At 37.1% G+C, this 18,538-nt stretch overlaps 1 protein-coding gene across 3 annotated transcripts in view; it reads left to right on the plus strand.

The window, feature by feature from the left end:
* The window catches only part of CADM2 (cell adhesion molecule 2), a 578,437-nt gene that overhangs the window by 495,285 nt on the left and 64,614 nt on the right, over window positions 1–18,538 (plus strand). For all 3 annotated transcript variants that reach the window (XM_071433713.1, XM_071433715.1, XM_071433714.1), the window contains one exon: window positions 14,438–14,616. In XM_071433713.1, the coding sequence (XP_071289814.1) occupies window positions 14,438–14,616 (179 nt within the window). The remainder of the gene's footprint in view (window positions 1–14,437; window positions 14,617–18,538) is intronic.

Consider the following 18,538-nt stretch of genomic DNA (forward strand, 5'->3'; position numbering starts at 1 on the left):
TCACCCTCGTTATAGTTTCTTGAAATGTTCTTACTTGGCCTTTTTTTTTTTTTTAACATTACTTTTTCATTTCTGTATCTTTATCCCATTTAGGCTGTCTGTATGCTTTTTTTTTCTGTTTGGAGAAGTGTGAGCTTCTATTTCTCCAAAAGGAACTTAGTGTGTTTGAGTAGGTGGTTGTTAACTCAAACGCAGCCTCCTGTTAATTTGATCTGATGTGATACATCCCATATCAGCTGTGGTAATCACTCTGTCTCCTGTGGTTATTTTTAACCACAGAGAAATGTTGACCAATTTTTGAATTATTGTCATTTTGAAGGAGTTAATGCTAATGATATCTCCTGCCTTGATTTAGTGCACATCTATTATATGTTATATTTAATGAGTACTCATTTTCAGTAAAATATTCTAAAATCTTATGAAGAATATCATATGAATTGTAGGAAAAAATCTGCTTGGTGAAACTTTCCACGTAGGTAGTTTGTCTTTGCAGGGTAAAGGCAGTTATTTTAAAGGATTGTGTGAATATTCTGCTTGAGACTTTCTACACCAATATTTCATTGATATTACACCTCTACTATAGAATTATGCCATGATGCAGTAGATAACATATTATGAAGCAGGTAACATTTTTGCTGAGATACAGTATATATATTCAATAGATAAAATTTCATTTTGTATTAAACATCCTGTCCTTCTGGGAGCTTGTACCTTCTTCTCACAGCTGGGACATTCTACACTTTTTTGTAATTTTTCTTTTCCCCAGTATTTTGCAGAAAGCAGGGAAATTGGTGTTATAAAAAGTGTGACACAAAAAAGAAGCAGGTGGGAGCATTAGTGGCTGTCTGAAAATTACACTTTACAATAAAGCCTCCTGCAGTGCTTAAGAACTAGCCCTTTAGTGTTCTGTAAAATGATCACATTGCTTAATAGGCTCAATTCAATAATTGCTTTTCCTCTTTTTTAAGCATCCCTTTTTTGCAGTGTTTACCCATAAAAGTGCAGAAAGTACAGTATGAAAAACAACTGCACACAGCATTTTTAGTGCTCGTTAAATCCATTTTGCATGTGTATGGCTTTTGAAATAATTCTTTTCCTTGCTCTCAGGTGGAAACACATGCTAAAATAAAAAAGGCCCGTGGGATAGAATAATAGATAAAATTGAAATACAGAGCAGGTAATTCTAAGTACTAGACTGCAAGTTGAAACATGAGAAAGAAGTTTTGGGAAAGGATATGACATTTGGCCTTTTAGATACTTAGATTCTGTAGACAAGTGTTCAGCTACAGTTACACATAAAATTATAGAGATTTTAAATCAACCACTAGCAGTAGAACACAAAAAGGCACATTTGTATAACTTTTTCAGTGTAAGTCATGCTGGTTATACTGATTATGTTTCACAGTTCAGGAATTTGTGTAGCAGATGTTATGTGGAACCACCCAATGTCACAGGGAGCACCTGCTCATTGAATATCTACATTTTTACCCCACATTTACAACAGCAGAATACCTTGAGAGCATGTATGTGGTGTAAGCTAGCAGGATAAAGCACCATCCTTCTAGAGGAGCTTAACACTGCTCTTTGATGAGCAGAATCTCAGAAAAAATGGAGATGACAAGATAAAAGTGTTTGTGGTTCTGACTGGCATGACAGTAAACAGGTAAGAGAAAACAGTAAACAGGTACTAGATTGGGTTAATTTATTGTTAGTGTAGCAAGTTATTCATTGTTTGGCTAAGCTAGTCTTTGCATTGCAAGGAAGATCTTGGAGATTTCTCAGACCTGAGTTTGGCTGGTTAAAAATTTCCACATCCACACTGTTCTAAGCACCATGGTAAACCGTTTCCAAAACATATTTAATTATTTTTATTTAAGAGCTGAGGAAAGACTGAGTCTGAAATTTGCAGTCTTGCACAGGAAAATGCTGCTCCAGAGTATTTTCCTCCGGGGGCTGCAGGACAAGCCCTGCTCCTGCAACTGGATCACCTCTTTCCATTGCTTTAGTTATTCTTGCTTAGGAACACTGGATTGATCACTTCTAAAATGGAATTGTAAAGGTTTACCAAGGGTTAAGAAGTGCTGGTGGGAGAGATTCTGATACGCTGTGATAGGAGGGAGGTAACTGGGAGACACATCAGTGTTTCTACTTACTATTGCTTATTGATTATCATTTTTTGTTGGGTTTGTTTGTTTGTGGGGGGTTTGTTTGTTTTTTCTTTTGCTTTTACTTTCTATTGCTCTTGAATATTCCTAACCTACCTTTCTGCCTCATATACACAATTTCTAGAATCTTCCAAAGGGTGGTACAGACTGTGAGGGAGCTCTCAGCACCATTTTCATTCAGCTTATTCTTTAAAAAGTATTTATTTGCTATTTGCACCTAGAGGCAAAAAATTAAGGTCTGGGCAATTATATGGTAACCAACATCAAAAAAGGGGAACTACATAATAATGAAGAATCTTGTTAAAAAGGAGTTATAAGGGGCAACTAAGAGAATTAAATCTTTCCAGGCAGCCTGAGGAGTATGTTAGAAAAATAAAAAAAATAGTTTAGAACCACAGGGTCAATACATATCACCTAGCAAAATCCCTTGAGAAGAAGAAGTTGGTGAGGCTAAACAGAAGAGAAATCAAAGTAATAATAAGGGCAAAAGCTATAATTTGAAAAGCTGAAATTATCTTCCAAAGGAAAGAGAAGATTCTTAGATCTTGGCAGATTAAATATAAAAATTCAGTAAACCAAACCACCAAAAAAGCAGGAATATTAAAGGAATAACTAGAAAAGAAACTTGAAAATGAAAGGTTTTCTTTTTTTAAATTAAATAATGCAAAGTTTGTCAGTACATTTTTAACTGAGAATCAAGGTTTACAGAGAAGCCAGATGGATTTGCTACATCCATGTTTTCTGTGGCAGAGGAAACTGGGTACATTAAAGACTGATTCCCTCTTTTCTCAGGTGCTCACCAGCAAGATTTAAATGGGCTGTGGTGGTGGTTGTGGTACAAACAGGCAAAATGAGCAGTAGGAAGTCAGCAGGACCAGAAGGTTTTACCCCAGCATTCAAAGGGAATTCAAGGATGAGATTGATGAATTATGAACTGTGACTGGAAACTTAATGCTTAACACCACCTGGCTAGGTCAGGACAACAGAGCTTCAGGAGAGATCCCAGAATCTGTAGAACTGACATCTTCTCAAATACTAAAATTTATAAAAAGGACTAGAATTAGCAGACTGAATTTAAATTTCAATCTGAATTAAAAAAAAAACAAAAAAACCCAAAAAATGTTTCATGGGGCTTAATGCCTTTTGCAGGGAGAAAAGTCTATTTTATAAACATTTTTAAATGATCCTTGAAGAACAAATAAATACACCTTGTGGGGGCCTATTTGGTATAGAAGGGAAACATTGCAGATGTTTCCAAAATTGTAAATGGTACAGAGGTAGTTGTTAAAGACTGCTAGTTCATTCTTGCTACAAATAGCAATGTTTAAGAGAAAGTCAAACTAATAAGAGCCAGCTTTGTTGCCAAGCAAGGACATAATTTTTCATAAAATGACTGGTAAACTTGGGGAATTTGTTGTCGATGGATATGACAGATGGTGAAAATTTGTAGTAATTCAAGGGAAAACTGCCTAAGTTCATGAAAAGGCAAGTCCTTAAGGTTTACAGAGTATTTTTAAACTGTGCTTGGTATCAGAAATGCCTGAGATCTGTGCTTGGCCTGTTCCCTAGACATCTGCTTATCCCTGGTGTTGGAGATAAGGGACTAGGCTAGCTGAACTTTTTGTCTGACTCAGTACAGCTGCTCCTTCTCTGCTAAGCACAGAACATAGGCTGTTGTGGCTTGCTGGGACTAGATGCTAATGGAGCTGGAGCCCATGGAGAGCTTGAGGATATCTCCTTTACAGTGCTAAAATTATTACCATGAAGGTACTAATGAATAATTTTCTGTATGAGAGAAGTTTGTGTGAACTAAAGCACTCCCCTCTGTCTGGAGTTAATAACACATTTGGGAAAAGAAAACAAACTTCTCTAAGTAAATAATGTTTGTCTCTTTTTCCCTTTATTGTATTACTATTTCAGAAGTTATTTTTAAATGCAAAAGAAATTGACACAAACCATGGTATAGAACTTAGCTCTGAAATACAAATACTCGTGAGTTCACAGGGTATTATTGTTAGGGTATTGTTATATTATCTTGAAAGCATAAAACATTTTATTATTCATTATGGTTCAATACAATGTGCCTCAACATCAGCTTTTTTTGACAATGGTGAAAAAATAACTGAGGTACAAAAATTTTATGGTGTATTTTCATTCCGATGGTGCTCCTATAAACTGTTGTATATAGCAGCAAATATTTACTTGCTGAGAGGACATAATTCAACAGAAGATCTTGGAAATGTCATTGCTCTGGCTAGTTATTAATGGTTTCTTATCTGGTGAAAAGAAGATACTTTGCTTCATCTCCCGGACTTCATGATGTTCTTACGCTCATTGAAAGTCAAGAAGTGCATACCTTGGTTAATGAGGGTTGGTTCTGAAGTCCTTGCTTGTCATCCTAGACGCAGCACTGGTGCTTTTATCAGCTCTCTGGGTGTTGTCACTGCACCTCAAGTGCAGGAAGGAATTTTAGTTTAATGAGGCTTCCCTTTGACTGTGTCTTACATCAACAGCAAATGATTTCAAACAAGTAGTATTTGGACAAGCAAATAACTGTGAATGAGATTTTCAACTGTTTACTTAATGGAAAAAGCGGAAATGAATCAGCCACTCTTCATTTTCCTCTTTGATTCTTGTGCCAGCAAACATTTGACCTTAACTCAGAAAACGCAGCTGGCGTTTCTTAGATGGGATTTCTCAGCTTATTGTAATAACAGAGACAATGTTTCTTGTGAATGTTGGGACACAGTGAAGGCAAATTCAAAACAGTGCAAATTAGGCATGTGAACATCCGTCAGTGTGGCAGCCTGAAATATCTAAGCAGTTGAAAATCAGGATTTGTCAAAGGGGAAAAAACCCCTCGTAATAATATTTGCTCATTAATTCCATTATATACCCTTCAAACCTCAGCTGGCATTGAGGATATGACAGTAGACATGGGGAAAAGGATCTGAAAATGTGGTGTGACAGCAGTTACTGCCTGCTTCTTGTTTTTTGCAGTCCCAACCATTATCTCTATGTGGCACTTCAGCATAACCTATGTAAACCAGGCTATCTTAAAAAAAATGTACCTTAATCCTGTAACATGAAAATGTAAAGCATTTAAAATCAGTGGTGCTGAAGCTCTTTCTGCTATTTTTTTTCTCTTTTATTTCTGATAAATCACTATTTTCCTCAGTGCTTGTTCCCCTGGCTGGGGATGCAGCATGCTTGTAAACTGCTGTGAGGAGACACAGTGTTAGAAACAGGTCTGAAGATGTGCCAGATGAGAAGATGTTACTTTCCTCTGTTCTATGACATGCATAGTAACTAAGGTGTGCACATCCTATCATTATGCTTTGCTGCAGCATTCCTATCCCCAGCAGTACTTCATTAACATTAAGAACACAGTTCCTGGTTAATCCCAGTAATTTTCAGCAGCCATTCTTATGCATCCACTTGAGCACCATATTATCTTAATACTGCTGACATTTGCATGTCTTTGAAATACATTTTTTTCCACCTACTGGAAATTCCATGGCAGTTTTCCATCATCCTTTGTTCTTATACTGGCATTCCATGGCAGTTTCCATCATCCTTTGTTCCTATAGTCATGCTTTACTTGCAACTGATGAAAAAGAATAATCTACTAATTCTTCAATAGCTCTAAAAGGTTAAGAAGGAATCAACAAGGTGTAAACAGCAGCATAGGAAGCCCAAAGATTTACCTGTTTCAATACTGACTGCATAATTAGAAACATATAGAGTTAGAATTATAGTGAAACCAGGCTATTGAGATTTCAATATTTAATCAACAATTTTTCATGTGAATAAAATTGTTACACGCCATTTATCATTTCGGCTGTAGTCTGACAGGAAAGAAAAAGCCTTTAGGAACAGCAGTAAAATATTTAAGGAAAGTTTGACAATTATTCTTTAATATTCACTTATCTGTTTATAGTTTCTCCTCTCTTCCTTCCCTGTTCTTATCTGAGAGTGTAGGTCTTAGTTTCTGAGACTGAAAGGGATTTGTCTTTGTAATTTGCACATCAATATATGGCACCAATCCCAGGCAGAACAGGGGAAAGGCGTATATTATCGATGTGCTCCAGTGCTGATCCAAAGTACTTTCAGCTCCAGAATTTTAAAGAAGCTTTCAAGGCATCGTTGTTTTTCTGTGAGTGGACCTCACTTCTTTCCCTGTGTGAGATTGCCTGGCCATCAGTTTGGAACTTGGCTCTGCTGGATTTCCATTCTCTGGATGAGGGGGCAGCTTCACGGTTCTTCTTCTGCTGCCTTCCCCTACTGCAGCAATAAAGGAGATGCATCTTCTAGAGGTCTCTATCCCCTTGCTGTCTTGCACAGCTTCCTGAAAACAAGGCTGTCACTTTGCTTTAATTACTGATATGTCATTAGGTGTGTCTTATCCATTGCCTGTGAGAGCTGCTGAAGGACTGCATGGCAGATAATGCTTTGTGCATCCCCCTGAACAGGTGCAGCATTGTGCAGTACACCCCTATCAGCCTTCAGTACAAGAATTCTGATACAAAACCAGCATCCTTGCTGCTTTATAGGAATTGGAAAACACCTTATCTAATCTGTGGCCGAGTGCAGGCCAACCTGCAGATGTTTCTGTGAAGTGTTGCCTACTGCTTTGTCCTTGAGCTATTGCCAGTTAGCTCACAGTAGCCATAACTTCTGAAAGGCCTCTGCTCCCCAGCAAGTGAGACAGGATTTATGGCATAAAATTGTTTAATGTGGTGGGGGTTTTATGTTTGGGGTTTTTTTTTGGTTTGTTTTTTTTTTTTTTTTTGCTTAGTTTTTGCTTTTGTTTTTGGAGTTTTTAAATTTTTTTATTTTTTCTCTTTCCTGCTGCTGTACTGGCTTGCACCTCTCCTTCTGCCTTTTTAGCCTCAGGAATCTTTTTGAAAGACATGTTATACTTCTGTGGAGGACTTTTCTTTTTTCCTGGTTAAAATTTAAAAGGAATATAAATTATTTATAAACTGGTGACATAAAATGAACGGTATAGCCATACATACCATTGTTTTTTAAAGACAAGGTTTTAAAGCAGACTTCTTATTAAAGCTGTTCACAAACTGCAGAGGTTATAGTGTTTCCCCTGAATGTACGATGTTTTGAGCCTCAAACTTTAAAATACATATTAGAAGAAGTGTGGTTATTAGCTGCCTACTGAAAGTGTTCCAAAATACTTGGCATTTTGATTTGAACTACTAAAAATGCATTGAAATGCCCAGGGTTTTTTTCAGATTTACTGTGGGAAAAAAATAAAATTAAAAAAAGAAAAAGTCAGTGCCTATTCCCTGACCTGATAGTGCATTTAAAAGAGGATTACCCATCTTCTTTATGGTATACATAAGTTTAACAGTATTCTTCAGTTTTGTTTCCTCCTAAGTGGTGGCCTGGCCTTGAAAATTTGGAAATATGGCAATCTCTTCCTCCTCCATTTTTTGCTTCTAGATTCATAAGTGATGGGAGGCATAAATTAATTAGTTTAGCAAATTTTCCCTTTCATGGATACAACTGTTCGCCTGGTGCAGAAATTTCTGGAGAAGTAATAAAAGAGCAGAAATGCCCAATTTGTTGTTTGGGAAGTTGATCAGAGAAATAAAAAAAAAAGGAGGTGGGGTGAAATGCGACAGCAGAAGTTTGACAGCAGGTGTAGTGCATGACAAATATGGGAGAGATTTGTGTGAAATACCAGAAGGACAGGTATGGCAACTCCTTCCTATGGCATCTCCCTTACAAACTTTTGTTTGGTTTGCTTTTGTTGCTGGGTTTTTTTTTTTTTCTTTTTAGACAATCTTTGTCCATTTCTAGCCTCCCTGCTGCTTACAATAGTAGAATACAAGGGATATTTCTGGTGCAATTCACCGATAAGTTGTCTTCTGATTTCACATAAGTTCTCTTGTTGATCTGTCTCATGACTATGAGAAAGCCATTCCCCAAAATGTTATTCACAGCAGGGTTTTTATGCTTCTCTGAGAAGATTGTGAATAATACTGGAATTAGGTAAGAAGCTACACATATATATGTGGATTAGGCACTTTTCAGAATATTGATCTGATATTGCCTTGCCTTCTTGAAAATGACTAACAAAGGAAATGGAGGCTTTTGGGGGGAGGGGGTAGGGAGGGGGTACATGATATGCACAAAGGAAAAAACTAGAGTTAAGTAGCTTCAAATAAGTTTCAATTATAATGGCTTGATGATCAGTTGGGAAAATCTCTCCAGACAGAGAGCAGCAGCATTGCACAGTTCTGTTAAAGGTGGAAAGCCTTATGTCAAAGGGTGCCCTAGACTCTAAGGGTACTAAAGGATAAAAAGGAAATGGATTATCAGCCTGATGAGAGGAAACACAAAAAAGAAGGAGAATTAATGCAGAAACAGAACAGTCAACTTCCCACAGGCAAAGGTTTTAGACCTGAAAGGAACCTTGATACCAATTGCAAGGAAATATTTGAATGTAGATAGAAGGAAATATGAATATGAAAAATTACTCTTTTACCCTCTAACATGATATACTTTGTATCTTTGGGTAGAAGAATAAATACCTTTGCTTTGAAAAGATTCGTGATGCACTTTAATCAGTTGCTGTCACAGTCTGCTGAGGGATAAGGACTTTTCAGCTGCAAATTTAGTCTGTCATATCAGCATGGTTAGCACCTGTAATCCAGCAAGGGTGAGAGGACTGCCTGATTTATCCAAAGCAAGATCCAGGCAGGGAGGTCTGTCACCTAAGTAAAGTTGTGATGAACAAAGCAAAGGCTTTATCTATCTTGGACAAAAGGTAAGGAATGAAGAGTATTTGGGCTTTATCTGGTTTGGTTTCTTTGTTTGACTGCTTGCTTTCCTCTTCTGCTATATTTTTCTTTTTTTTTTCTATTTTTTACTGTTCTCTTTTTTTCCCTATAAATGATGAATATTAGCCCCATTTGAGATTTGTTTACCTCTTTATGTTTATTATTTAAGCACCTTTTTTACATAATCACTGCAGCTGTCTTCAGTACTTCTTGTTCCTGTTGTCTTTGTAGCTGTAAAATCCTTTCAATTTTTTCATGATATAAAAAGTTGAAATCTGTATTTAAGTGACAGCTCATTTTTAACACATTTTGGTAATTAAATTCTTGACCATTTAGAAGGCATTAGTATAGAACATTATAAATATTTTTTAGGCTACATTATGTCTGCTGAGAATGCTTAAAACAGAAAAGTAGAAGAAAATATAATAATAGTCAATTCAGATATTCAAAGCTTCTTTCTGAAAAAAATAAGGGAACTTTATGAAAGGTATTTTGGATATTCTTTATTAATTCTATGCTGAGAAGAACACTTTGTGAAGGTTACTCAGGTTTTGCAGAACTAGAAAATCACAGAGAGTTCATATCTCATAAAATAAAATCCATCTATCCAAGCCTTTTATGAAAGGCTAGAGATTATGGATATTGATGTTTTTGATAGATGTAATGCTCCCAAACCAGCTCATCCCAATATGACTCCTCAGACTGAGACTTTATATAAACAAGGGGTTCCCTCGGGGTTTAGACTTTCAAGTGGGTGATTAACTGACAAAGCTAAAAAATCCAATTTCTTGATATAAAAGAAGTATAAGTTTCAAATTAATGAAGCAATCATTCCCTTAGATGACTTTTAATGTTGCACCAGGTTTTCAACAAGAAACACTCTGATAAATCTTGTGATACCTTTTCCACTACTCATTTGAGCATATGCACTAGATTTTGTTTTTTATGGACTTCAGTAAATACAAGTGTACCCCTGTTTGGAGAACTAAAAGGTATTGTTGGAGAGGGCCCTACTCAAAAATATGAATTTGTTTTTATCTTGTTAGTGTTCCTCAAATTCTTCTTCTCCTATCTTTATTTTTATCCACATTGGCTACAAAATTTTGGCAGGGTGCCTAGATAGCCAGTTGGATGAGAATATCCCCAGTGAGACTGGACATGTAAAAAGATGGCTTTGGGTTTTTTTGTCGTTTTGGTTGGTCAGGGGTTTTTTTTTGAGTGTGATCTTATGGAAATGAAAAGGTTATCCTGTGCTGTTACGATGGGTCAGTAAGTTGTCCAAGTGTTGTTTATTAAGGACTCAGAGAAGAACACTCTGTACATGACCTTTCTGTGCACAGAATTAACAAAGGGCAACAAAAATGCATAGAGCCAAGAAGTTTCAAGTGAAAATGGATTGTGTTGCCTAAATTCACTTTGTTCAAAAAGGAAACATATAGATACATGTATAGCTATAAAACATATAGATATATGTCTAATTTTTAAATGGAGGGTAAGTTAACTACTATAGTTTTATATAAAGATATCACTAGGGAAGAGGATTATGAGAAAGCACTCAAACATAACTGTCCTTGGGTTACGGGTGGAGAAAGAGACAGAAAATTGCCAATGTTGTCTTAAAATACTCCTGTGTAATTCCAAAGACCTCAGCTAAAAAAAAATTGTATTAATGTAGAAAAATATAATTGTTGACTTTCATATTATGTAAACACTTATTGAAAAGGTAAGGCTGTGCCTAGGTGTTCTTTTCTAATCAAGAGTGTGTTTTTTAAATTATTTTTTTCAACATATTTCAGTTTGGCCCTACTTTCTCTCTGACTGGTTTTGAAAGAAAAGGTTTTCTACTCTCAAGGCCAGAAAATAGTTTTGCTGTATTTACCATTTCTTTGTTCAGTTACTTGTAAGAAAAGTACCACAATATAAAACATGGATCATTGTGGAACTTCACACCAGTGTTTTATACCTTCATTTCAATCCCATCTCATTCTGACTGGAAAAGAATACCCAATTTTGTTGGTTCTGTGTCAGGTTTTGAGGCCAACATGAAGACAGTTAACAAACTCAGATTTCTGTACTAAAAACCAGTTCCTTTTTCTTAGGCTTTCACTGAATGCACAAATGGAAGGTACTGTTTGTGTGAACATCCCTGTTTGTTCCAGTTCAAATAAGAATTGATAGTGTTGTGGCAAGTCATTAGTATTTTAAAAAAGCTTAAATTCTGCAGTGTTAGAGTCGTATGTAATAGAGAAATACGTGCAATATTAGTTAGGAGTGTACATGTTTGCCAGGTGTTTTAGCATGTCATACCTAAGTATCCCTTTCAAAATGTTGGGTAAGAGAAGAAGCTCTGTCTAGATGTGCAGATGTGGGCAGGTTTCAATAGGATAAACTGTGGGGAATTCACACTTGTCTGTCCTTGTGACAGAGAAGGAAAGCTGTTTCAGGGTTTCAGCTTTGGACAATGAAGGTACTAAGGCAATTATGAAAGAATACCCAATGTGCTCTAAAGTTAAGATTCCTTTCCCCTTTTTTTGTGTAGTTTTTTTCCCAGCTGATAATCTCAGAAGGTATCAAATTCTAACAAACAGAAAAAGGGACAGAGACAAGCCTGCTAATTTTCTAGGCTCTCATAACTTACAACAAGGTTATAATGGGAAGGAGTCCTACTTACCATGTCCTGCAATATTCATTGCCACTTCTAAGAGATCAGTGAAGGACAGATATAAGTAAATACCACTTTGCATGGCAGGTAGGGAACTTCCAGAATTAGTTGCTACAGGAGGTGTAGTTGATGGACATAATAAGCAGAATACACAAGATACTAGAGACATTCATAGGCACAGGTGGTCTAAATAACAAGTGGATGCAAAAGAGAGCAAAAGACATGGCCTGCAGCACCCCTGACAGGATGATTGCTGTTGCTGGCAGAGTGCAGGAGGAGTGGACAGCACAAAATGGATGTACTCCCGTGCTCCCCTGAAACAGCCATCCTGCTGCTGCTGACCACGGCAGTGTGATGGCCTGGGTGCATGGGCATGTCTCATGTTCTTAGCTCACTTCTGCCTAACCAGTGAATTGTGTAGACCAAGTGTCTCAAAGCTTCCCAGCAGTGCAGGCAGAATTTAATTCCCTGGCTGTGACAGAATTGCTGCTTTAGGCAGTGGTGAGGTGGAGGGAGAGCTGTGCCTGGCCACCAGAATGTGTTGGCTCTGGGCCTGCTGCCCAAGACTTGCTCTGTTGCTGCCAAAATACAGCACAGGATGGCTAAATATTCACTCTGGATTAGCAGCTTCCCCAACACCCAGAGAATGCAGATCTGCCTCTCTCTAAGCCCTGGCTTTTCTGCCACACATTGTTTTGCAACCACAGCTAAGTGCTCTGTATAAGACTAGAGTCGGTGTATTATAATGTGACAGAGCTCCCTGAATAATTTATATCTATGCCTCCATTTCATACTTATTTGTTATCCTATAGGTTTCCCCCTAGGATATGCCATCTAGTTTCAATTTAAAACCTAGGTTCCATAAATTACAGCTGTACAGAAGTTGCTTTAACACGCCATTTATGCAGGTAATGGTGCACATTGTAGCAGAAGTGTTTCAGAGTCCCCACTCCTGGGATTGCGGAGCCACAGTAAGCTGGTAAATGGGAAACAATGCAGAGTTGGCCAGAAAATTGAACAAATCCACCTTAAAATATCACAGCAAATCACACCTTAATGCTGGGAACTCTGTAGGGCAATGTTTCTACACCAGCATGGACAACTGGATTCCCTGCTTGCATTAAACAGAAAGAAAGTGTGTACATTGTGTACCGTGTGTGTGGATACCAGTTCATAAAAATGAGCTTAGGAAGAGGATTAAGATATATTTATGGCAAGGCATAAATAAGGCCCATCACACTATCAGCTCTTAATCCTTGCTTTCATTCTCTGAGCGTATGATTTTCTGGAAAAATTCAAAACTTTGGAGTATAGCCAGTCTAAGTACTAAGTTCAACAACACTTTAACAGCATGTCATCCAAAATATTACTAAAATCTGTGTAGATTTCTTATATTTCAGAATAAATATTTTTCTTTAAAGACTAGTTTGAATTTTATAGGAGTGCATTTCAGAAAAAAATTCTTTCTGTTTACATGAGTTGCCTAACTCAAAATCATGTCATTATAGCCATTAGATCTATTTTTCTTTTTATGAGGCCACACTTTGGCTAAACGTTTCTCCTTAAGTATTTAGGTTTAATTCTTTTTCTTAGCACTTATTATATCTAATAGGCCTTAAACACCTGCTTCAAATTAGTGAAATTAAGTGTATCTGGAGTGCTACTAGGGACTAACCTGGCAACTGCTAATTTTGTAACAGTGTATTATATTTTGGTTTATTACTGAGTCACCCAACTGTAATGTTTGTATAGAGATTGATATGTGGCTTATGCTGCACAAAGCTACAAGCAAGGTAGCATTGAATCCCCAGGCTGTGAATATACTGCTGAAGTGACTGGTGTAAAAGGGCCTGAGATACTCTGTCTGCTCCTTACATAGACAAGATTCAGTTAACCAACCTTTCATTCCCAGTTACAGTCCTGTCTTCTTGGTGATTTCCCTCATGTAAATTTGGAAATATACCTTGTTACATGCAAATAAAGGCTGTGTGCCAGTAATAAATACATCCTGCTGTCTGCTAGGCAGATCTCATGGGCTATGGAGCTTCTTGAGAGTCTCTAGGAAGGAGTTAGGTATGCCTTGCCAGAGGGAAAGTGTATGTGAACCTTCAGGACTGTCAGTTCCCTTCTTTGTGGTGCCCTTACCTTGCCTGGGGGGTTACCACCACCGGGGCATTGCCTTTGGCCTGTTTGATGTGACTGCATCAGGCAAAAGAGGAAAGGTTTCACAAGAGGAGAAAATCCAGGATTTCAAGTTAAATCTTAGATTGCTTGTGATGTGAAACAAGGAATTATTTAAGGGAAGGATGAAGAAAAGGTGGGAAAAGGGATGGGCTGTGACACAATGCAGCAGGAGAAACACGTTTAGGTTGTGTGTCACATGTGCTACTTAAATATTCAGTGCATTCAAGTTCACTTGTGAATATGAATGGCCTAAGTAATTTAAGATTCCATTTTCAAACCACATCATCCTATTTGCACTTACCTTGCCAAGCCCCTATGAGCCCTGAAACCTCACAAGAACTATTTTTTTAATTTAGGAAAGTTCTTAGCCTGTTGCAGTACCATTCTGCTTCCTTTGTTATTTATCTTCTTTCTTATTTCTCTGCTTGTTCTTTCACTTTCTTTAGCAGTTCACATCCAGGATGGTAAGGTTGAAACAGTGACAGTTCATTAGATCCAGTAATTCAAATATTCTTGGGGTGGTAGGTGACTATTTATAAGTTGCTGATGGTGTTATTTCTGATGTACATGTTGCATATACGTGTTTCATGTGTCTAAATAAATGCCACACTTTGATCCAACAGGCCAGAACCAGTACTGTGGACCAAGGATGGTGGAGAACTACCAGATCCAGAGAGAATGGTTGTCAATGGCAGAGTTCTAAGCATCAGCTTCCTAAACAAAACAGACAATGGCACATATCGATGTGAAGCAAAAAATCCCATTGGCCGGAACAGCACAGAATATGTCCTGATAGTACATGGTGAGTGTGCTCTCCTTGGTGCATTCCATGCATATTTAACATTTCTAGCTGATACAATCAGGTTCTTATGGTCATTATAGAAAGAATAGAAAGAAAATTTGGATGTATAATTGCACTTTTATTGCTGCTGTAGTCTAGCTGTGTTTTTCTTTTATTGGCATGCCTCTCTTCTTACAGTTTAAACAAAATGTATTCACTTCTGCTGTGAACTTTTTGCTAATTAAGCACCTGTAAAAATGTTTTGCAGTGTGTGGGTACTGTTTCATAAATACTTGCCTCAGGCCCAGCTCAGATAAAGCTGGTTACAAAAGGTTATATGAAGAGAAATAACAGACAGATGTGTGCTTGAGGTTTTCTGCTTAGCTTTTTATACACCACCAAAGACAGGACATTGGATACTTCACACAAGTTAGATCCTGCTCCTGAGAAAACTCAGCTCATACAAGTTAGCTGATATGACCAGGCCCATCATTACAGTCAGACCTCAAAACTGTGTCATGTCCTAAATGCATTATACTACTTTCAATAAAATGGAAAAGTAGGAAAGTTCACATTAATTTACAATTGTTTTGGTTTTTTTTCCCTTAATAAACAATATGTGTCATGTGAAAAAACTGCCTTCCACATTGATCATGAATAGATTGATATAACTCAGCTGTAGGGGAAACTATAATATAAAATTAGAATTTGCCATTAATACAGCCTGGCAGTTCGGATCTAGGAGCCTCAAAACATGATGTTCTCTTATCAGAGGTAATTCCTGGAAGGTTGTCATTTCCCTAATTTCAATTTTAATATTAGAGAATATAGAGGCAGAACTTCCACTTTAGTTCATGATGGTACTTTATCCCTTCTTTTTTTTAATGCAATTTCTTATAACTATGACAAAATAAAATGAAAAAATCTAATGCAAATTTTAGTCATTAAATAGACAAGAAAATTTATGTAGATTTTATTTGCTCGTGATGAACTCAGTTATAACAAGAATACATTTCCTTGGTAGTTGTAAGATATCAGAAACATTTTTCACTACAGATTTACCTGCCTCTAGGTATTTGGCATAAAACTTCTAGTAAGTGCTGCTTTCAGTAATGAGATATTTATTGGCACTGTTGATGAAACATCATTTATCAAAAGAAACACTTAGGTTACTTTTCATTTTTCTTAAAGTTCACCATTAGTTTATGTAGGATTAGTGACACAAATAAGGAGGATGTCTTTGCATGAGGAACACAGAGCCTTTACTGCCACATGAGTATTTCTGTACTAAAGACAAACAGAAAAACTAAACCCTCTAACCTCTATTTACATTGTTTGCTACAAGAAGAGGAAAAGAAAAAATGTCTTTTTCATCCCAGAGCCAGTGGTATGGTGGTTGTTGGCTGCAGGCACAAAGTGCTCTGCCTTTGATGAGGTAACGGCTTCTGCACTTGCCATGTGTTGAAACTTCTGTCATTTGTGTTTTCTGCCCAATTTATTTTTGTCATTATTTCTGAAAATATGGCCTTTTATAATGGGGGATCTTTTTCCATCAGCAGTGACTTTGCAATAGAACTCTATCAAAGAATATTTCACCGTTCCCCGTCTTGCACAGTGGTGTGTCCTCTGGTGATCTGATTATCTTGCATCAACTTCCTGGCAGTCTGTAAAATCATTCATTATCAGGGAGGCATTTTGTTATGTTTGGCAGAACATTAGACATGTTATCAGGTTTAGCTTGCTTATTGCTGACCTTTTCTGTTATGAGTACCTGAGTTTTCCTAATTGCATTTCTGCAATTCCAGCGCTGGAACTAGAGAAGGTAAATGTCAGGTGCTTCCCAGCTTTCTGAAACAATCAGAGTTCTGTGGCAGAGCATGAGATGATGTTTAGTACTTAACAACTTACTGGGGTTCAGAGTTGTAAGGTTAATTTTAAGTAAAAAGGAGACTGACACAATTATTTTATCAAGTGTAGCACAGTCCATTGTATAGATAAATTTAAGAAGCCTTACCCCTTCTTTAGCTCATTACATTCATGAATGTCTCTAGTGAACCATAATCCTCCTAAAATTATACAATATTTTCTCTCTCTCTCTCTGGGGGCTAGAAAACCTACTTTTTATCATTTTCTGAGATGCATCCTTCTATTTAATAGAGGATGTATTTTTTATCTTCCTAAATATATCTGGAAGAATCCTTTGATTTCTCATCCCTTCCCCTGTGCTTAACATGTTGACGTAATTTTTTGTCCTACTCCTTTGTTAGAGATCATTAATCCTATGACTTCTTAGCTTAAAATATCAGGTTTCTAAGACAAGGTACATGCCAGATTTCCCACAGGAGCTTGTGTGAGGAAACAGGGGACATCAGTGGAAGGTATCCTCTGCAGAGGCAGGGAAGGGCAACATGATTCACAGCTTTCCTTTTCTTATATATACTGTGATTTCCAGACATTTTATTCCTTTTTTTTTCACTTCAACAGATTTTTATCGCTTTCTGTGTGTTAATGGTGTAAGAGCTTCATCTGGCTTCTCTCTTTTATTTTTGTCTCCCCCTAAGAAATCCTCCTTTCAGTGATACTCAATATACTAATTCTCTCAATTCTTTAAGTTATCTTCCTAACTCAGAGAAGGTTTTGGCAGCTTTAGAGTAGAGAGAACATTGACCAAAAATGGAAAATGTAGTTTATCTTAATTAGATATTAGGTATAAGCAAAGTATTTATACATATTAATTATACATACCAAGCAAAGAGTGTCTCATGCCTTTAACTGGACTGATCTAAACACAAAATTATACAGAAGAGTAGTATTTTTTCCACTGTGAGTGGTGATGATGAGGTAATACTGTTTTGATGTTAACTGATGGCAGAGAAAATAAATATTACTGTAAGCCAATGAATGGAAATCTGTCCAATAAAATTAGTATCTGACAACATAAAAATTATTTTTAGATTTTTTTTTGTATAATTAAAGAAACCAGACTTCAGAGAAATTGAATCTATTTGAATAAGGTTAAAGGCTTGGGCTATTAAATATGCTCATGCTGCTTTGCCGAATCAATGTGACTGCTAATTTCCTTTTTCTTAACATTTATTGTTAATAATAAATGTCAAAAAGTACTCTGGGAAGCAGGAAGGTGGGTACAAAGTCAGAGTTTATAGGCAGAAGCACAAAGGCAAGACATGTCGTTTGCTCAAGCATTTGTTTCATGCAGTAACAAAGGCAGAGGCTTTAATGCCTGTAGCTGTTGTCATTTCTGTATTCTAATTGGCAAGCTTAGTGCTTTAGAAGTGCACATTCTGGCTAGATATATTACACCCTTTCTTTGGTAATGGGCCCCAGGCAATTTTCACTCTCTTCCAATTTATTAAGAATTTTTTTTTACCTTTGTCCAAATACTAGTAATTAATCACCGGCAAACAGAGCAAACTGTCAAACTCGTGTTGCTCAACTCAAAAACATAGACTCTGCTTGCAGATCTCCAGTAATAACTGCAGTGATTTAGCTGGAGTGGAGGAAGGAGGTGCTCCATCATAATCAACCTGAGGACACAGCTGCTGTGTTTGGAGGAGTAGTTCAGAACCTCTGGGTGCTACTGCCAAAGACTCAGTTCAGCCCTGCCTTGGAGCGAGTGACAGAAGTCCACATCATTGAAACCTCCTTAGTGCAAACAGCAGCAGTTGATCATTTACAGCCCTATTTGAAACAGAGCACCTTGGTGAAATGTCCTGATATGCCAATCTGCAGCCAGGCACTAAATTAATTGAAATATTCAGAGCTATAATGTGTTGTGCAGCAATTATATGGAAGAGCAGTGTGGAAATGAACGTGAATCAGCAGCTGTGGATGGTCAAGGCAGTTCTTATTGCCCAAATTTTAACTAGGAAAGCATTTGAGCCAGCAGCTTAGGATCTCTGAGGAATAAAAAGTGGCATGACAT

This window comes from Agelaius tricolor, unplaced genomic scaffold (assembly GCF_023055355.1).
Source record: "Agelaius tricolor isolate 1412-34295 unplaced genomic scaffold, bAgeTri1.0.p SCAF_9, whole genome shotgun sequence".
In the NCBI taxonomy this organism is placed as follows: domain Eukaryota; kingdom Metazoa; phylum Chordata; class Aves; order Passeriformes; family Icteridae; genus Agelaius; species Agelaius tricolor.